This window comes from Drosophila nasuta, chromosome 3 (genome assembly GCF_023558535.2).
Source record: "Drosophila nasuta strain 15112-1781.00 chromosome 3, ASM2355853v1, whole genome shotgun sequence".
NCBI lineage: Eukaryota > Metazoa > Arthropoda > Insecta > Diptera > Drosophilidae > Drosophila > Drosophila nasuta.
The window spans coordinates 1,135,145-1,156,692 of record NC_083457.1 but is presented as its reverse complement, the minus strand read 5'-3'; the positions used below and the strand labels follow the sequence as shown (position 1 = coordinate 1,156,692).

At 35.5% G+C, this 21,548-nt stretch overlaps 3 protein-coding genes and 1 pseudogene across 5 annotated transcripts; 2 read left to right on the top strand and 2 right to left on the bottom strand.

Annotated features, from left to right (window-relative positions):
* The first annotated feature begins 781 nt into the window (after positions 1-781).
* Positions 782-17,071, top strand: LOC132792856 (uncharacterized). 3 transcript variants are annotated; one of them, XM_060802368.1, is made up of 4 exons: positions 782-936; positions 16,164-16,388; positions 16,444-16,614; positions 16,671-17,071. In XM_060802368.1, exons 1-4 carry the CDS (start codon positions 841-843, stop codon positions 16,776-16,778), a joined length of 600 nt encoding a protein of 199 aa, XP_060658351.1. In that variant the 5' UTR covers positions 782-840; the 3' UTR covers positions 16,779-17,071. The 3 variants fall into 3 exon arrangements, with proteins under 3 accessions (XP_060658351.1, XP_060658353.1, XP_060658354.1); XM_060802370.1 differs by lacking the exon at positions 782-936 and adding an exon at positions 12,373-12,401; XM_060802371.1 differs by lacking the exon at positions 782-936 and adding an exon at positions 15,984-16,037.
* LOC132790434 (superoxide dismutase [Mn], mitochondrial-like) lies at positions 13,550-14,223 on the bottom strand (annotated as a pseudogene).
* Positions 17,072-17,537: 466 nt separating the features above from the next.
* Positions 17,538-18,601, bottom strand: LOC132792855 (superoxide dismutase [Mn], mitochondrial). Its single transcript, XM_060802367.1, has 3 exons — positions 18,526-18,601; positions 18,397-18,459; positions 17,538-18,250 (listed from the first exon to the last, which is right to left on the bottom strand). Exons 2-3 carry the CDS (start codon positions 18,429-18,431, stop codon positions 17,635-17,637), a joined length of 651 nt encoding a protein of 216 aa, XP_060658350.1. The 5' UTR covers positions 18,432-18,459; positions 18,526-18,601; the 3' UTR covers positions 17,538-17,634.
* An 86-nt stretch (positions 18,602-18,687) lies between these two features.
* LOC132792854 (actin-like protein 53D) lies at positions 18,688-20,312 on the top strand. The gene is made up of 2 exons (XM_060802366.1): positions 18,688-18,989; positions 19,052-20,312. Exons 1-2 carry the CDS (start codon positions 18,902-18,904, stop codon positions 20,197-20,199), a joined length of 1,236 nt encoding a protein of 411 aa, XP_060658349.1. The 5' UTR covers positions 18,688-18,901; the 3' UTR covers positions 20,200-20,312.
* The last annotated feature ends 1,236 nt before the right edge of the window (positions 20,313-21,548 follow it).

Genomic DNA, 21,548 nt, shown 5'->3' with positions numbered 1-21,548 from the left:
ATTGCATTATATATTTTTGTTAATAGAAGAATAAGAAAATATGTAGCAAAAATACATTTTTTCTTGTGATTAATTCATGTGTTTTTTTTTTTATTTTTAAGATCTTCTAACAATTTTTATAAAATAAAACTCTATTGAAACTACTTTCTTTAAAATTATTTTCACTAAACGTTATACGTCATATTTCTATCGGTGAAGGCGTACTTTGTAAACATATTCGGAAACAAAATAGAATTTTACTTGTTTCGATTGATTTGTTTTACATTATTTTTGTGCATTATACATCTTCATCTTTTTACATTGTGCAATATACATATTCGTATATATGTAGATCCCTTCCTACAAACCCTCTTATTAAAATAACAAAAACTTTTAAATCACAATGTAACCTGCACTACACATTGTTATACTTTGCGGTAACGTCGTTTACTAAATAAAAACTAAATACTTATTTAATTTAAAATAGGTAATTTTTTTAATATGTTATTTGAAGTTTCTTAGAAATCAAATATAGTTGTTTTTTATTCAAAAATGGAAAAATTATCATAAAAAAAGATACTTTACTTTTTAGTAGCGTGCGACACAACACAATGTGTACAAGTATTTAATAAATAATAAACAGTTGGAAACATATCTTTTAAATTTTGTGCACATTTTTATATTTTAAACCAAATCTAGCATTATACCAGAAATAAGTGTTACATACTCTTTAAATAGGTAGAAGTATATACTATATAAAATATCCCAGGCCGCACCCCATCAAAACCTGTTCTTCTGACGCACACTTGGAAAGTTTGCATTGTCAACTGATGCGCAAATAGGAAACAGATCGCCCACACAATGTTGGACGGATGGAAAGGAAACTTGGACACCGACATGAGAGTGAACAATACTTCTGTGCGATACAGCGCAAATTACTTTTTACGTCGTAAAAAGGTAAAGGGTAAATAAGTACAGTAAGGTCATGCATTCAGTGTAGAATTAATAATGTAATAGAAAATTAATTTGATATAGATATACATACATTTTTATATAGCAATTAATATATTTGCAGTGATTGTTGTAACGAGATAAGCAAAACACATAAAATAAAATCGATTCAATATCTATTATCTAGAATATACATTATAGATTGTGATATTAGTCATATATGAAGTGATTACAAAATAACAAAAATGCCGGAATTTGTGCCCTAGCAAATAGGTGTATGATTAGAGGGAATCCCTAAAGAAAGAATCGATTTTGTCAAAACCTACTTGTAAATGCGTATAACAATATTATAAAAATGTCAAAATCTCAGACAATTTAGAGTATCTCATATATTTAAAGACAACTGTGTACAACATCACATAAAGACAAAACGTGCAAGTGTAGGCAATGAAAATGTATCTCTTCTGATTTTTTTAATTGATGCAACAACAACTTGTCAACTTTTGCCTTAATTATGAAACAATCATAAGGTAATAATCATTATCGTAATGATCTGCCAGAGTGGCAAATAGTTAGAACTCGCCTCGCAACACTTGCAACCCAATGCGTTCGCTTGACGTCAATTGTCAGTTGAGGCACGCGGTCAATTTGCAATATGATAACGATTACGATAACAACAACAAAAAGACAATCTACACACAGAGAAACGCGTGGGCAGCGCCTGGCTGTGGGCAATAGAAAATGTGAAAGCGTCTGATAGCAGCTTCGTTGTCTCTCTGTTGGCTGACGGTGATGCTGATGACAGGTTGCACCATATGCTCGCGGTGGCAAATGGCAAATTGCAAAAACAAAATGTGAGAGGCGTTTATTTTTAGTCCGTCGCAAGGAGTTCGCAAATCAGGATGGCCAAAAGGAATGGGAGGAAGGACAACAGCTGGCAACAACAGCAACAGGATAAGGAATCACAATCAGTATATGTGTGTGTGTCTCGGATTCATGCGTATGCGCACATCAGGACTCTGCTACAGTCCTGCCTTGGAATATTGATTTTTCACAGAAAACTTTGAATACATATTCACGGTTGGCCGCTTAGTCACCCCGTCACCAAAAGTGAATGCCATCGATAAAACGAAAATAGTTTAAACAAATTAACGCGCTACTCACGTTCAATGCAAATTAATCAGCTGCTGCCTCTTCTATTACTCTCGCTGACTCGAAGACAATCCTTGTCACAGTAGCTTGTCACACTCAGCACCAATGTTTGTTGCACACCTTTACGATTTTTTTTTTCTCAATTTGTTTGCACAGTTTTTGGTATTGTATTTGTTTAAAACGATTGCATGTTGAAATTGATTAGTCTTTGTTTCATTTGCAGCGCAATTGCATTGCAATTTTCCGCAATGGCGAACCGAACGCAAACGCACGCCAAGAGACTCTGAATGCGTGCATGTTCCAAATGTTACGCGTGCTGGAAATTGTTTGCAGCTGCGCACCGGGGCATGGGAAAACTAGGAAAAGCCGCACTAAGTGAGTTTTCCGCCCACTCAGGCGTCGGCCAGCCTGAGTTTGTTTTTGTTGTGGCCAGCAAACAGCTGACGCTATCTTAATGAGTATTAGGAAACAGTGTTGCTTAACTGCAGTGTAAAAACAGCTGGAACAGGGTGTAGCATGTCACACCTTACATAATGTATTATGCCCCGTTTCCACCGCACCAAAAAACTGGTTTCTTTTTCGTTCGAATGTTACGTTCGCCCCATGTAAAAACTCGGGTTTTCTAATAGCCTCTTTCCACCTCACTCAGTTTTTCTACGTTTTTTAAAGTCCCGTTTCGGGGTTTCCATCTGCACGAACCGAAAAATATGGGCAACGGTAAATTTCTCAATATGGCCGCTCTGAAATATCAGCTGTTCAAATGTAAACACGAGTTGGCGAACATTTCAAAAAACAGCACGCGCATTTGAAAATGGAAAATTGTATTAAATTGCAGAATTTTTATGTGGATTTTAACGAAGTGGAGGGAAAATTAGCGAAGTATAGAGTATAGGCCATTGCTGGCAGCAATGTAATATTTACATAAATACATTTACTTTTTAGCAACGGCGTGGGTGTTTTTAGGAGCGCGATGTTCCTGGAAACAACGAATCATTTTTGAAGATAATTTTCGAATTAATAGGGAGGAGTTTGGCATCCATGTGGAGCGCCTTTGTGGATTGGCCAAAAAAGGCACTACATTTCTCCTCCCATAACTCGAACAATATAGCCTTGTGGATAACACTCCACGATATTGACGGCTTTCGAGTTTTTTGGCTCATCTAAAATATAAAAAATTTGCTTTAAAAAGCAAAATAAAATTTTTATTTTTCTATTTTCATACCTTGGCGCACTTTAATGTCAGCTGTTTTGTTAGTGGTGAGCTCTTTTTCGTTGTCATATCGATCAAAATATCGCATAATTACCCAAAAAGTGCGTTCGCTATTTCTACGTAGCTCGCGAACGTAGAAAAACCGACTTTTTTTCTTATGGGTTTTTACATGGGGCGAACGTAACATTCGGCCTGAACGTGAAAAAACCAAAGAAAACCAAAGAAAACCGAGAGGTGGAAAGAGGCTATAAGTTCACTAGCTACATGAAAATATCGATAACATACGGAGAAATATCGAACACACTTTTTTGGTAATCACGCGATATATTATCGATGTGACAACGAAAAATAGGCTCACCACTCATCAAACAGCTGACAATTAAGTGCGCCAGGGTATGAAAATAGAAATAAAAATTTTATTTTGCCTATTTTCTCCAGCAATCTTGTGGAGGTATGCGAAGATGACGATGTCCTACTCTATGGCGATTGGAAGACAAGATATAATGTCACAGTTATTATGTAATTATTTTTGTTTGGTTCTCTCAACACATTTGCTACTGGAGGCGGCACAACAACGCGAATGTATCTATTGCCGTATCGCCGACTGTTGTCGGAAAGGATTTACCTATGGCTACTATTTTCGTGGTCTGTGGTGACACGATATTAAATTCCGTTACACGATTAAGCAATTGTAGCCTCGCAACCAGCGGAAGGTTCAACACCTTCAGCTGAAGTTGCTATTAGAGCATCGGTGATTAAGGTGTCGGATTCACAGAAGATGAAATTCAGTTTACCGCAACCGCCGCTTTTGCTCTTCAAAAGCTTTACGCATAGCGAGCACTTCTATTTGCAGGTCTATGTCTATCAGGAGCAATATGGTCGTGGTGGCCGTCCACTCCATGCATAAAGTAAATAATATATATGGAGTGGATCATAGCGTATGTAATTGACGCGCATTCGTTTCTTAAGGACTTTAAGTGGATGTCTACTCAGACATGAAACTCGCTGGCCAATGCCACCGAGCAGTCGCTGGTGCATCTGTAGCTATGACTGCTGCTATAATTACAGCTGTTGCTGAAGCCTCAACCAGAACGCTCTGCAACAAATCAAAGAATCACGCGGCTGATTCGATGCAAACCAAGTCAAATTCAAACTCTAAATCGATGATAAAAGCAATCTGAAAACCAGTCTCAAATAAAAAAGATAGTAATTAAGAAATGCTACTCGAATATACCATGTACCGTGTAGGAAATGGAATATGTGCGATTTCTTAGTACTATATATGTATACATATGTATGTATAAACGATAATTTGAACGATGCTGATACTTATGGACATGCTTACAACAAAAAAACTTCTACTTTTTAAATATAACTTTGTACCTCGTCGACTATAAAAAACGAAAAGAAATTAAAGTAGCAATTTTAGCAATCTCGTGGCGTAGCATTCACGAAGAAATGTTGTGGGACAAAAACTCACACAGTGTGTGAGAAGTAACAAAATATTACATAGCCGCCAATAATAATATCTATCATGTGTATTTGTCTAAATATCCTCAAATATACATTTCTATCAACATTGTGTGTAACATTGTGTGCTTAAATCGTAAATATATGTGATTTGGGTTTGTTATATTTTCAATAAGAAACATTAATTTTGAAATTAAACAGACTTTAAAGTAATCATAATTATTATAATTATCTCATATAATTGGTATACCTTTCATTACATCATTTTTGAAAGCGTTATCAATTGGAAATGCCATCTGAAATCTGTTTACGATTATTATTACTGTCAACTATTGTCAACTGGGACTCTTTTAACAAACACAACAAGCAAAGTGCTATACATATATAATTATATTTTGCTGTTCCTATTGCCAATATGATTTCCCAAAAATTGTTATGAATAAACGAGGAAACAAAATTGTTAAAAGCATTATTTTATTATGGTAATGTTTTTGGTATTGGTTGGTATTGGTATATAGAAGGAGGCATCGCCGACCCTATAAAGTGTATATATTCTTCATCAGCGTCTACAGCCGAGACGATTTAGCCATGCCCGTCTGTCTGTCTGTGTGTCTGTCCGTATGAAACACTGGATCTCAGAGACTATAAGAGATAGAGCAATAATTTTTCGACAGCATTTGTTATGTTTGCACGCAGATTAAGTTTGTTTCAAATTTTGCCACGCCCCAGCCTGCCCCCGCAAATCAAAAAAATCGAATAACAAACGTAATTTTAAAGCTAGAGCTCCGAATTTTGGTATATACAATAATAATCGTAGTAGTTATATAGTAGATTCCTGAAAATTTGGTTGCGATCAGATAAAAATTGTGGAAGTTATTAAATAAATACTTTTGTATGGGCAAAAACGCCTACTTACTAGGGGTCTTAATTGCTTTTGCTGACAATCTGGTACATTGTGCCGTCTATGGTATATTTTTAATGTGGTACTATATCGATATACCTAATATACCATTTGGTATAGTTTTAGTATTTTTGTAGTATTTTCGGTAGATTTAGAAAATAACACCGCAATATTTAGCTTTTTTTTCAAAATGGGTAGCGGGTATCTCACAGTCGAGCACAGTCGACTAGCTTTCTAACTTGTTATATTTAAGCTTAATACAAAATTCATTATGTTTAATAAAGCTTTTGACTTATGCAAAATAATGTAATTTTCAACTCATATTTTATCATCCTCGAAATTCGAATATGAATTTTTCTCAAGAAATCACGAAAATCATCGTGACATCAATGGCATGTAAATGTAAATTTATTAATTTCAAAACTAATTTTTCGAATTTTTTTTAGGTTTTTTTTAATTCTATTTTTATAAAATATTTTAGTTTTATTTTAAAATTATATTTTTTTCAATACCAAATTGAATTTAATTTCTGGAATTAGAAAAAAAGTCAACTGTTATTTCAAGAATTTATTTTTGTGAACAAAATATAACTCAAGTTAAGAAATTTATTATAGTTTTTATATCGAAATTTTCTCTCAGTGTGTTTGCTCATTGCGGCTGATACCACTTAACTCACTTAATTAATCATGAAGCTTCAATAATTATTTTGTCATTTGATTTGAAATATAATTCGTATTTTTAATCTTCAATCAATAAATTATATTTGTCAAAAATTATTGTTATTGACGTAGTAAAATACCCTGTTAGAATTAAAAAAAAATGGGACGGTAAAAGGTATGTAATCAGTTAAAGGATCTAAAATAAAACTAAATTTTGCGTGTTCGACATCAAATTACCCAGAATTATTCAATTCAAATATTTTTTGTATTTATTTTTATTTTTTTGTGAAAATGTAGTTTAAGATTGTTACAAATTAAGATTTCTTTTTAAGAGTAATTCGTAAAATCAATAGTATTTCAAGGTATCTTGCAGTCGTGCATTCTTAACAAAAAACAAGTAAGAAAATTGCAGTCGAGTGTGCTCGACTGTGAGATACCCGTACCTATTTTGAATAAAAGCAAAATATTGCGGTATTTTTTCAAAATATACCAAACATGCAAAGATAGTAAAAATATACCAAATGATATTTTCGTTATATCCATATAGTACACATTAAAAATATACCATAGACGGCATAATATACCAGATTTTCGGCCAAAGCAACTAAGACCCCTAGTAAGTAGGCGTTTTTGCCCATACAAAAGTATTTCTTTAATAACTTCCACAATTTTTATCTGATCGCAAACAAATTTTCAGGAATCACAACTACTATAAATATTATTGTACGTACCAAAATTCGCAGCTCTTGCTCTTACGCTTGTTATTCGATTTTTTTGATTTGCGGGGGGCGGAAGTAGGCGTGCCAAAAATTTGAAACAAACTTGATCTGCGTTCAAACATAACAAATGCTGTCGAAAAAAAATTTTAGCTCTAAATCTTATAGTCTCTGAGATCCAGTGTTTCACACGGAAAGACGGACAGACACGCAGACGGACATGGCTAGATCGTCTCGGCTATTGATGCTGATCAAGAATATATATATTTTATAAGGTCGGAGATGCCTCCTTCTACCTGTTACATACATTTCCTGCCGGCACAAAGTTATAATACCCTTCTACCCTATGGGTAGCGGGTATAATGATCTTACAAATTTTACACATTATTAAAAGCAATTCCGCCTACCATTTATGTATTTGAAATTGGACACATCATGTGGGCTCCGTTTATTCTTTTATTATTTTTCAACGGCGGCTTGTCAACCCGAATGGCTCGTTTTACAAACCTAAAGTGTAAAGTGCTGGATCCATCTTATTGCGTATATGATAAGTGTCACCTTAAAATGCTTGGCCGAGGAATTGTGGGAGTAAACGTGGAAGCAAAACTTTTAAAGGGGCCCTTCTATAATGCAAAGGTTTGTATAATAGGTATATTAAAATATTTTTATTACATAAATTTTAATGGTTTGAAATTTTAGGTAAACCTCAGCCTTTGGCGTAAATTCAATGGTTTTCGTCCATTTATGTTCAATGTGACCTTTGATTTTTGCAAATTTATGTCAAAATCAAATTCCACCTTATCATTTCAAAAAAATATTTCTGGATGCTCTCAGTACGAAATCGAATCTAAATCACTCTTGTCCTTATAAGGTATATTAATTTAAAATATTCATTGAAACTAAGAAAGAATAGTAATTACATTGCAGAAGGAAATTGTGGTGCGTGATTTGGTATTCGAGAACGATTTTTTAAAGTTCTTGCCATTACCATCTGGGGAGTATCAAATTCAATTAATTGCGGCTACGGACAATGATTGGAAAACTAAAGTGGATGTAAATTTTTTTTTTTCAGAGGAAAATTATAAGAACAATTAGAATTACTATTGAATTAATTTTGTTAATAATAGTTTAGAGTCACTGCAAAAGTGCATAAGATATGTAGGTAATTTAATAATTCTCTTAAAATGGGTGTCAAACACCTCCTTATAAATAAATAGCAATTGTATTTATAATTTCAATTTTATACCCGCTACCCGTACGGTAGTAGGATATTAAAAATTTTTTGCCTGCAGGGAATGAATGTAACAAACAAAAGGAGGCTTCTCCTACTTCATAAAATATAATATATCATATATGTTGTTAATCAACGTTAACAGCCGAGAGGATGTCTGTCTTTCTATTTGACTATAAGAGATAGAGCTTGGCCAGCTCTAATAACTTTAGCAAGCAGATTAAGTTTGTTTTACATTTTTGTTACGCCTATTGTAAATAATTTGGTTCCGATCAGATAAAAATTGCAGATGTTATTAAATAAATTAGTCCATGGCCTTAGTAGCTAGCACTCCCTTCTTTTAGTTCTTATATTATTTTGTATAAAAATTAACATATATAAATAAATAATAAATAAATAATTTTGGTTCTTAGCATATTCTGTACTTTGATTTCAAATGTAATATTTGATCAATATACCAACTGTAAACTTTGGTATATTCGAGGACCTTTTTTAGTGTATTAATTTTACAAATGTTAGGAATTGTACCGCACAGTCAAGCATACTTGACTGCAGCTTTCCTACTTGTTTTGTCTGAACGCATAGATGTCAAAGACAGGTAATAAGACTTTATATAGACATTTTTTAGATGAAATAAAAATAATATTTGTGTTTATTTTTTAAATTAGTAATTACACAGATGGGTGTTTGAGATTTCTTTAACACGTGGAGAGACATATTCACGGTGTGGTCCTGTAGTCGCCAAGGAGGGGATGGGCTGATTTTGTTCCAACTATGCGGCATATCCAATTGATGTTTTTTGAAGAAATTGAAGCATCTGCGGATAGCAGACATGACTTTAAATCTTCGGCGCTGCTTAACCGTTGTTTTAAAATCCTTTAAAAGAATTTGGTTTGTCGAGCAAAGAATTTTTGGAATGAGCTTAAAAGTCAGTTGAGCAGTTCTCGTCTGTACTTCAGGAAAGCCAGCTTCAGCTAAAAAGCATTTTGTCGGAGTTGTGGGAAATGCGCCAATGCTTCGCCGTACTGCTGCATGGTATGCGGGGGAGAACAATTTGATGTTGGAAGGCGCGCACCATCAATTTTGGCCAGCATTAAGGCTCTTGTGGCTTGAACTAGCGAGGTTGGATGGACGAGCGATCGTTTAGACCCAAGAAACTTAATAATATTTAAGCGTTTATTAAGGCTATCTCTAAGGTTAATACAATGTTGCTTAAACGTAAGTTTTCTGTCGAGTGTAAGGCCGAGAATTTTAAGACTAGATGTATATTCTATTGTAATGTTATTTACAGTTACAGTTGGATATGTACAACGATGAAATAGTTTACATTTGTTTAGAGCCAGAGTGGCTCCTGAGAGTTTGCCCCATTCTACGATATCCTCAAGAATTTTTTTAAGGGTAAATGAAAGTAAATTATTATCTTTGCAGTTGCTGAAAATGATGGCATCATCAGCGTAAACTGAGAGCTGAATTTTTTTGTGTTTTAATATAATATTATTAAGGGATTGGAAAGCTATTAAGAACAACACCACAGAGAGGTGGGACCCCTGTGGAATGCCGTTGTGAAATATTTAAAAATTAGTTAGGGTGCTATTAACTCTAACACGGATGGATCGCTTGGTCATGAAAGCCATCACTAGGTTGAAGGTCTTGGGACCTATCCCCCACCAGGATAGTTGCTCTAGAACAGAGTGCACTCCAACGCGGTCAAAAGCCTTTTCGAAATCCGTAGCCAAAATGGTGACATGATTTCTGGTTGAAAGGGCATCAGACGCGTAATGATGGATATGCAAAAGAGAGTCAATGGTACTATGCTGTTGCTTGAATGCAGTTTGGTTGGGGCTGATAAGTTTATTCTTAGTCATAAAACACATGATCCTTCTGGCATGAATTTTTTCCAGGGTTTTGCTTAGGCAGGAGAGTAGAGATATGGGACGGAAGGATGATAATTCATGGGTAGGTTTATTTGGCTTAAGGATAGGAATTATAGTAGCAGTCCTCCAAGTATGCGGGTAGCTACCCGCATCTAACATTTTGTTGTATATTTCTAGCAATTTTTGCTTTCCTTCTATAGGTAAATTACGAAGCATAGTGTAGGATATGCGATCACGACCAAGAGTTTTCCCTTTGGCATGCTGCAGAGCTGATTCCAGTTCAATAGAAGTGAACTGCGATTCGAGGAACTTAGCATCTTCGAATAAGTGGTTAGGCAAATATGCCTGAGATAGAAATTTTTCTTTACTAGCTATATATACATTAGAGAAATTTTCGTCCTTGGAATAATTGGACCACATAGCTCCGAAAGCATTGCCAATGTCTACCGAATTATGCAGCTGAATATTATTATCCCTTATGGATTTAATTGACCCTGGGAAAATCCCAACTAATTTGTTGATATCGGACCATATTTTTTTTGGTTGTAGAAAGTGGGTTGATGTTGGAGGTGAAATTGCCAAAAGATTCAGGTTTTGCTTTAATAGCTTTTCTTTTAAACAGGGCTCTAGCTTTTTTGTAGGCTATTAAGTTGGTACTGTTAAGAGAGGTTTTATAGCTGTGCCAGAGAACCTGCTTTTGTTTTCTCAGATCTTGGAGAAATGGGCTAAACCAAACAGGGTTCCTCCTTTGTTTTTTTGGTTTAGTTTAAGGGATGGCTACGTTGGCTGCTGTTTTTATAGATTTCGTGATTCTGACAGTAAAAAGGTTCAAATCATTGGTCGACTCAAGCTGAAAGTTTTTTTTTTACAAATGCATTGGAAGGTAATCCAGTTGGCATGGTCAGTCTTGAACCTAATTATAGGTGCGAATTTTTCCGGTGGGATATGGGTCAGGAGGTGATAGGATGGTGATAGGAAAGTGATCGCTACCATGTAAGTTTTGGCCCATTGACCATTTGCAGTATGGTACCAGGGTAGCGGAAGCCATACTCAGGTCGATGTTGGTAAAGGAGTTGTGAGTCGAGTGGTGAGTGGCAGAACCATCATTTAAAATAGCTAAATTTGTTCTAACTATGAGATCTTCGACTTGAAAACCTTTAGAGTTGCGAGAGCAGGACCCCCAAAGCGGACTCCAAGTCCCCAACATAAACTATAGGTTTTAGAGCTGCCTTTACAATATTTATTAAATCGGAGGCTAATAGGCTTTGGTTGGGGGGAATATAAGAGTTTAATATTATTATATTCGGGTGGGATAAAATTTCAATGCCCATAGAGCAAGTGGGAGAGTTTACATTGATAGTTTTATGCGGGATGTTTTGTCGTATAAGTATACCAACGCCATGCTTCGCATGGAGAATGGCAGAATTATTAAAAAAATAACCAATAAATGGTTTGGGAGTAGCGACTTGAATGGTATTATTAGAGATTAGTCTCTTGTAGGCATATAATATCTGGATTGGATTGATTAATTAATAACAAAAGCTCAATGTAATTGTTGAAGTATCCGCTTATGTTCCATTGAAGAATTTTGAGCGTCATTGTTTGGAAGAGATGGAGTGGATATTATATGCAATTAAGATAATAATTAGATTTATATTATATATCAGAATCATCCATAGAGTCATCTAATATATTGTTAAGATCATTTCGTTTTAAATATGTAGAAGTAGATGGGAGGTTGGTGGTAGAGGTAATTTTAGTTTTGTTAGATAGTTGTTTAGGTATTCAGTAGTTTTAGGCGTCAGGTCAAGATAGTCATAGTCATCATCGACTGTTTCGGTAGTGCTATTATCGTGTTAATTTTGATGATACGACAGCGATGTAGATGCTGAGTTAAATGATGATGTTGTTGTTGCTGTTGTATTTCCTTTCTTTGAATCGGTAAATGTTTTATCTCTGATTGTCTTATTGATAGTTGTACTTGTGTGGTTGTTTTTGTTATTTTTTTGTTCCGTTATTTTGCCGTTGTTATTGTGTCCAGCATTCGCTACTGCAGCGTAGGAGGAAGGGCTGGATAGTTTTGTTGTAGCTCCGTTAAACAGTAATTTAGCTTCGCGCATAGTGCATTTTTTTTGTTGTCTTGATTTTCAGAATTTATCTTTGCTGCTGATATTTGGGACATTGTCGAGAGGAGAAAGGGTGTTCTTCTGAGCAGTTGACGCATTTCGTTTGTGAGCAGTTGTCAGGCGAATGAGGAGGTAAAGCGCAATTACCACAGCGAGGTTCATTTTTGCAGTGCTTGGCTGTGTGGCCAAGCAGCTGGCAAGATTTACACCTCATTGGGTTCGGAATATACTCCCGTACCTTTACTGAATGCCATGCAATATCGATTTTGCTGGGAAGGTGGTATAGGTCAAAAGTTACCAGAATTACTCCAGAGGGTTTGGTAGCATTGTCGATGGTTTTGGTGAACTTGAAAATATCACTGACTTTTTGGGATCGCAGCTCTTCTATAATTTCTTCGTTGGAGATATCGGAGAGATAGGGGGCGTATATTGTGCCTTTCACTTGGTTAAGAGTTTCATGCATCTTACATGTGATGTCGCAAATGCCCGGTAAAGTAGGTGAGTTGATGAACTTGTCAGCCTCGCTTTGATTTTTAACTAACATCAGCAGGTTGCCGTCGCGCAAGTTGGAGATGGAAGTGATGTTTTTTGAAATTAGACGCAGTGCGTTGTAATCGGCGATACAGGATAAATCAGAGATTTTTTTCTCAACGTTTTTGGATGCCATAGCAATGTACTTGGGGTTTTCAAGTTTTATTGTTGGAAGTTCTGGAAAAGTCATGTCGATTTTTTGATTTTGTCTCTTTTTTTTCACTGGGGGCTTTCAGAAAGCAACGCAAACTGATTGCCCTTCAGATTGGGGGGCCGAGGGGGCCCCATTGACGGACGATTTAAGCTTTCGATTAGAGAGCTAAAGCTTTACTGCACTCGCGAAAGAATGTGAGAAGATCAGTAGAAGATAGACAGCGCCGGTCGCATAAGAAAATACACCGAATAGACTCTGCTGATAAGAGAAGCGACGTCTGCCCGCAACGAGAGCTAGTCGAAGACTGTGATTAATGATAGTTCCATTTAAATTGTTGTTATAGTGCGGAAGCCATTAATCAGTTGGGTCCGACATAAAACAAAAAAAAAACAAGTCATTTAATGAGTTGTTAATATGTTCACATGCACAATTGCGAAAATATATCTCTATAAATATTTATCCTCCATGTCTAACTATTGAATTTAGATCGCATGTTATATTATTCTTATTCATTAGTATAAAATAGAATCAAAATAATTAAGCAGCTAGGTTTATTAGTCTTCAGACTATAGCATTAGCCTAAGGCCATCGCATTACATTAAACATAGAGTTAATTGGAGTAAAAAATCTATAAGAGCTTCTTGGCTTCCTGGAAACGGCATGAGATGTCATCCCAATTAACACTATCCCAGATGGCCTCAACATAAATAGTAAGCGTGCTCCCAGACATCGATGCCGAATAAAGGAATTAGACCAGTCGAAGCCTCCAATGGATCTTGGTTAGGCAAAGCCACAAGTTGCAACTTTCGAGTCTTTCTATTGTAGCCTACCCAACCCCAGCCGGAACCTTGAACGGCAACGGTAAGAGTGCTCAGCTGCTTTTTGAAATCCTCAAAACTCTTCCACTGGGATTCGATGGCATTCTTCAGGTCATCGCTTGGCGTTGACTTATTTGGAGATAGATTTTGCCAAAAAATGGTATGGTTGATGTGACCACCGCCATTAAAGCGAAGGGCCGGTGCCAACTGAATCAGTTTAGTAGTATCACTCTTGCTCTTGGCATCCTCCAACTGTTCTTCGGCGGCATTTAGATTGTAGATGATGGAGTTCCATTATTTCACGGCAAATGATTGGTTCGTATGGCAGCTTGGGAAGCGTATGCTTAGAGCGCACAGTGGCCCTGCAACAAGAAGCAAAACATTGTTACAAAAATAGATAATTGAAGTTCATTGTCGCCATTATACTATCATACATATAATTTGGTGTTGTTGCAATTTATGTAATACTAATTTTGCCGGTATTCTTTAGTAGCAATATATAAATACACTTATAATGCTGCGTTGGTAACGTTGCGTCTAAAAAACATTTTTCGAATTGCTTTTGTCAAAATCAAACTGAAAAATCGCAATAAATTTATTTTCAAGAAAAACAAATAATTTTGTTCAGTTCGTTCGCTTACCCGAAGTTTTCCAAGTTTACATAACAAGTTTTGTTAATAATAGTTTAGAAGCTCTGCAATTGTTATCAGTATAAGATAGGTAATAATTCTCTTTAAATGGGTTTCAAACACCTTCTAATAAATAGCAAACAAATAATAATAAATAAATAATAACAATTATATTTAAAATTTCAATTTTATACCCGTGACCCGGATATTATAACTTTTGCCTGCATAGAGTGAATGTAACAAGCAGAACCGCACAATCGAGCATGTCTGAACGCATATATGTCAGACTCTAAATAAGGTTATAAGACTTTATACAGACATTTTCCATATGAAAATTTTGAAAATTGAATATCAAAATATTGACAAAATAACAAATCCCAAAACACTATTGTGTCAAGTCACCGAACCGATTTAATTTTACACATTAGCAAAATTCGTGACGTAACAAAAACAAACTCTAACTATACAAATAAATTACAAAAATAATTTCTCAAAAATAAATACATACAATATTTTTGATTCTATTTTAAATTATTAATTTCTCAACGTAATAATTACACAATTGGAAAAAATCTAATAAAAAACATGCCCTTTCATTATTTCCTACACTAGCTTTTTTCCTCACTACAACGATACGATAAAAAATTTTAAATATTAAGACATTTTTTCAAATGCTAGAATTTATTCTTATTTTTATACCCGCCACGCATAGAGTAGAAACGTATTATAACTTTGTGCCGGCAGGGAATGTATGTATCAGGTAGAAGGAGGCATCTCCGACCCGATAAAGTATATATTTTTGATCAGCGTCAACAGCCGAGGCGATTTAGCCATGTTCGTCTATCCGTCTGCCTGTCTGTCTGTAAGAACACGTAGATCTCAGAGACTATAAGAGATAGAGCAATAGTTTTTCGACAGCATTTGTTATGTTTGCACGCAGATCAAGTTTGTTCCAGATTTTTGCCACATTTTGGTTATACAATAAAATTTATAGTAATTGCGATTCCTGAAAATTTGGTTGCCATTAGATAAAAAATGTCGAAGTTATTAAAAAAATTCTTTTGTATGGGTCTTTACTTTACTAGGGGTCTTAATTGGTATATTGTTCAACCTATAGTATATTTTGAATGTGGTATTATATCGATATGTATACACCGTTTACACCGTTTGACATATTTTTACTATATTTTGAGAATAATACCACAATGTTTTGCTTTTATTTAAAACGGGTGCCGGGTATCTCACAGTCGAGTTCACTCGACTGTAGCTTTGTTACTTGTGTAGGTGTTCGTTTATAGTAGCTGAATCCACAATTAAGTAACTAATTTATAGAGGCGAATTTAATGAGTATTTCGATATTCGTTTTCAAAAATATTGTATATTCAATCATCCGAAAATATAAAAATTATAATTATTATATTTGTCAGATATTGCTATTATCGTATTATAATAGCTAATTGAAATGGAAAAATATGTTATTTTGATTTTGTGGAAAGCTAAAATAAATGTAATGAGTAGAAAGAGCTATGTTACTAAGAAAATAAAATTAATCTGTATCTCTATTCGTCCATCGATACAAGTATGCAATTTATTCTTTGCAACAATTGAATAGAAAAAAAATCGTGTGAAACTACAGGTAGTGAACTTCGAAAATAATTCGTGAAATCAATAGTAATATTAGGTATCTTGTAGTCGGTCATTCTGAACAATAAAAATGGTACTAGTTTTACATATTATTAAAATGATCTCATTTTATTAACAGGTAGATTTTGAAGTTGGTCACGTCATGTGGGCTCCGTTTATTCTTATATTATTTTTCAACGGCGGCTTTTCGACCCGAATTACGCGTTTTACAAACCTAAAGTGTAAAGTGCTGGATCCATCTTATTGCGTATATGATAAGTGTCACCTTAAAATACTTGGTCGAGGAATTGTGGGAGTAAACGTGGATGCAAAACTGTTAAAAGGACCCTTTAATAATGCGAAGGTTCGTACCATAGGTCTATTAACATATATTTATTGTTAATGGTTTCAAATTTTAGGTAAACCTCAGTCTTTGGCGTAAATTCAATGGTTTTCGTCCATTTATGTTCAATGTGACCTTTGATTTTTGCAAATTTATGTCAACATCGAATACCGCCTTGTCATTTCAAAAAATATTTTTCGATGCTCTCTCTACGCAATCAAATCTAAACCACTCTTGTCCATATGAGGTATTTACATTTAAAATATTCATTTAAAGTAAGAAATTAAAGTAATTACATTGCAGAAGGAAATCGTGGTGCGTGATTTGGTATTCCAGAACGATTTTTTTGAAATTCTTGCCATTACCATCTGGGGAGTATCAAATTCAAATAATTGCGGCTACGGACAATGAATGGAAAACTAAAGTGGATGTAACGGGCTTATTAGAGGAATGAACACTAAGCCTTACTAAAGAATAAATCCTCTGTAAATAACACACTGTCTGATCATATCTTAACTTATCAATACTAAGGATACAAATTTTGTTAACAATTGATTAGTAAACAGCTTAATAGCCTATTTGCACTGCACCAAAAAAAACGATTTTTTCCGATCCGGTCGATTGTTACGTTCGCATAGGGCGAACATACATAGGTAAAAACCCATAAAAAAAAAGTCGGTTCGAAATTTAAAAAAAATACTGAGTGGCAGTGGCAATAGGCTATAAATGAGAATCAGGTTAATACTTATTGTATATTTCATAGAGTTGGAGCGTTCATGCAATTTATCAATTATTATTTAACTAATAGCATTTCGATGGCCTAACATATATTATATATAACAATAAAATTTTAGGAGGTAATATACATATATGTACATACAAAAGAAAACTGTTTCTTTAATGATAGTTCCATTTAAATTGGTGTTATAGTGAAGTCAATAAATTGTGTAGAGCTATTGATTGCTTGCGGAAGCCATTAATCAGTTGGGTCCGACAAAAACCAAAAAAAGAAACGAGTCATTTAATGTGTTGTTAATATGTTAACATATACCATTGCGATAAATATATTTCCATAAATATGTATCCTCCATGTCTAAATATGGAATTTAGATCGCATGTTATATTATGCTTATTCGGTCATATAAAATAGAATCAAAATAATTAAGCAGCTAGGTTTATGGATCACCAATTTATTAGTCTTCAGACAATAGCATTAGCCTAAGGCCCTCTCATTACATTAAACATAGAGTTTATTGGAGTAAGAAATCTATAAAAGTTTCTTGGCCTCCTGGAAACGGCATGAGATGTCATCCCAATTAGCAATATCCCAGATGGCCTCAACATAAGATGGTCGCACATTTTTGTACTGCAAATAGTATGCGTGCTCCCAGACATCGATGCCGAATAAAGGAATTAGACCAGTTGAAGCCTCCAATGGATCTTGGTTAGGCAAGGCCGCAAGCTGTAACTTTCCAGTCTTTCTATTGTAGCCTAGCCAACCCCAGCCGGAACCTTGAACGGCAACGGTAAGAGTGCTCAGCTCCTTTTTGAAATCCTCAAAACTCTTCCACTGGGATTCGATGGCATTCTTCAGGTCATCGCTTGGCGTTGACTTATTTGGAGATAGATTTTGCCAAAAAATGGTATGGTTGATGTGACCACCGCCATTAAAGCGTAGGGCCGGTGCCAACTGAATCAGTTTAGTAGTATCACTCTTACTCTTGGCATCCTCCAACTGTTCTTCGGCGGCATTTAGATTGTTGACATAGGTCTGATGATGCTTCTGATGATGGAGTTCCATTATTTCACGGCAAATGATTGGTTCCAGTGCTGCATAATCGTATGGCAGCTTGGGAAGCGTATGCTTAGAGCGCACAGTGGCCCTGCAACAAGAAGCAAAACATTGGTACAAAAATAGATAATTGAAGTTCATTGTCGCCATTATACTACATACAATTTGCTGTTGTTGCAATTTATGTAATACTAATTTTGCCGGTATTCTTTGGTAGCAATATATAATTGAACTTACCATGCTGCTTTGGTAATGTTGCGTGCCAAAAACATTATTCGAATTGCTTTTATCAAAATCAAACTGAAAAATACACAATAAATTTATTTTCAAGAAAAACAAATAATTTTATTCAGTTCGTTCGCTTACCCGACGTTTAGTGTGACAGCAAATTAACAATAGACGTGGGAAAACATCGATAAATTTGCTGAAACATCTGATTATTTATAATCGATATATGTTTACCAAGATTTCATAATTATTGTGAGCTATTTTGTATTATTTTTTAAAAATTCTGTTAAGTTAATCAGGTTTTCGGTCAATATTCGTCATTGCATTTAACAGTCAATTAATGCACGACATAAACATCAATACTATAAGAAAATACTAAAAGATTGCTGCTCAGCAAGTTTAACATTTCGCGTTAACAGTAAAATCGTTTAACACTAGCGCGACAGCAGTGCATAATGCTCTGGGTAGTTACAATTTGAAATAAACAAAAGATGCCCAGGGAACAAAGCAAAATATGTCTCGAATTTTTATGCCTTCTCGAATTGAAATCAATATAACTGACCAAAGGGCACAACAAATTCTGTTCAAATCTCTAACGCCTCGTAAGTTTTCGGCATTGCTTTTTAGGTCAGAATTACTTTCAAATCTTATATTGCACCTGCAGCTGTTGCCAAGATGAATACGGAAGACAATCTAGCAAACGCAGTGGTCATCGATAATGGATCTGGGATTTGCAAGGCCGGTTTCTCAACTGAGTCGACGCCCCGCGTTGTCTTTCCATCAATTGTGGGTAGGCCACGCCATTTAAATGTCATTTTGGACTCGGCTATCAATGATTGCGTCATTGGCGACAATGCGGTCAGGAAGCGAGGAATTTTGACGCTAAAGTATCCAATCGAGCATGGCATAGTAACTAATTGGTCCGACATGGAAAAGATATGGAATCACACATTCGAGAAGCTACGTGTCGAATCTGAAGAACATCCCGTCCTTCTCACTGAGCCGCCATTGAATCCCAAAAAGAATCGAGAAAAAATGACCGAAATTATGTTTGAGAATTTTCGAGTACCTGCATTATACGTGGCCATTCAAGCCGTGCTTTCACTTTATGCCACTGGTCGTACTATTGGCATTGTTGTTGATTCCGGAGATGGCGTTACTCACACTGTGCCCATCTACGAAGGCTACGCTTTGCCTCATGCGTGCATGCGCATGGATTTGGCTGGTCGTGATTTAACCGACTACATGGGTAAATTACTAATGGAACGCGGTCTCACATTGAGCACCAGTGCTGAGCGTGAAATCGTCAGGGAAATTAAAGAGAAACTGTGTTACGTAGCCACCAACTTCGATGAGGAACTCCAACAGTTCGGAATCAACAAGAGTGAACTGAACACAACATACGAGCTGCCCGATGGCCAAAAGATAATCATTGGCAGCGAGTGCATTCGATGCCCAGAGGCGCTGTTTAAGCCTAGCATGCTTGGCCAAGAGACGCCGGGTCTCCATGAGGCCATCTACAATTCGATTATCAAGTGTGATATGGATTTGCGCAGGGATATGTATTCTAATATCGTACTTTCGGGTGGTACTACCATGTTCCGCAACATCGAGATACGTCTGCAGCAGGACATTTCGACAATGGCGCCGTCAACAATGCGCATCAAAATTACAGCCAATCCTGAGCGTTGCTTTGCTGTCTGGTCGGGTGGCTCAGTTTTGGCGTCGCTGTCTAGTTTCCAAAATATGTGGATCGATGCATCAGAATATGATGAGGTTGGTCCGAGCATAATACACCGCAAGTGTTTCTAGGAAATTTAATTCGAATGTTATTTACACTGACTCTATTAGTTCTATATATTTTATATATACATATGTACATATGTTTAAATTACAAAAGGCCAAAAAATTTATAATTTAATAAATGATGTGAACATCATTCATTCATTTTTAAAATTGAACTAAATCTGCATGAAGATTATATCAATAGTGTACATTCATATGAATTATGAGGGTGATTGTACGTATGATTTTAATGGTACATTTGTCAGCATAAATAAAACAACAGAAACTATAATCAAAATGAAATCTCAGTTTTCGAGATGCTTTCATTGCTTCTAAAATTCACATCCTCCTGGCGTTTTAAATTTGAAAAGCTACATCGTTTGATATTCGAAAAGTTTTTTAACATTGTTCATTTTGTCTGTTCCATATATGTAGCTTTTTACACAGTCCATGTATTAACACTTAAATAATGTAATGTAAGTATAATTAGAAATTAAGAAAATTGAACTTAAGCAAATACTAAATATACATACATATGTGGAAGACCTAGTTCCTTAATAATTTGTTTAATAATGCGCCATAAATGTACAATGTAAATCATTAGCATTATATTCCGGTGACAATATTGATCATAATTAATTGGGAATTTATTAAGCTAGTAATGCATACAAATGAGGCGCTTAGCAATTGCCAAATTGCAACACCACGCAAGCAGAACTCGAAATCACTAACAACAACAACAACGATTGAAGTGCCGTTCATGTTGATGTAACCTTAGCTTCCTTCCAAATCCAAGCACTGATCCATCTCTGGGCCACGTGCAGCGGGTGAGAAGCAGAACAAAAGCCGAATACGAATACGAATTCGAATCTTATGACAACGCATTTACCTTCAACAGCAACATAATCATTGACTTTGTCATCGTCATTATTATCATCTTGCTTGTGCTAAAGTTGTTGTTGTTGTTCTTGTTGTAACCGTCGTCAGCTGCACTTACGGTGCTTTTGTTTGTGCACTTCAAATTTATACAATTTTGATCGCGGATCTGCGAGCGAGAGCAAGAGCTGCAACACTCGAGGGTCGCGCGTGGCGCACTTGAGGCAAACTTCTTTTGGCATCTCGCAGCTGCATTAGCAACTTTAATTTAACATTACCATTATTCGCATTAGCCCTTCTAAACGCAACAATGATCTCAATTCGCATTTTTTGAATTTCAATTTGAAGTTTAAAGTTCAATAAACTTTCTGCTCCATTTTAGTCAAATTATTTGCGCACATTTCAGTTAACCAGTCAACTGCGAGTGGAATCTAAGCCCAACTGACAGCTGCGAAGGGCGCTTTTAACTGTGCCAAGTTGTTATACACTGCAATACCAAA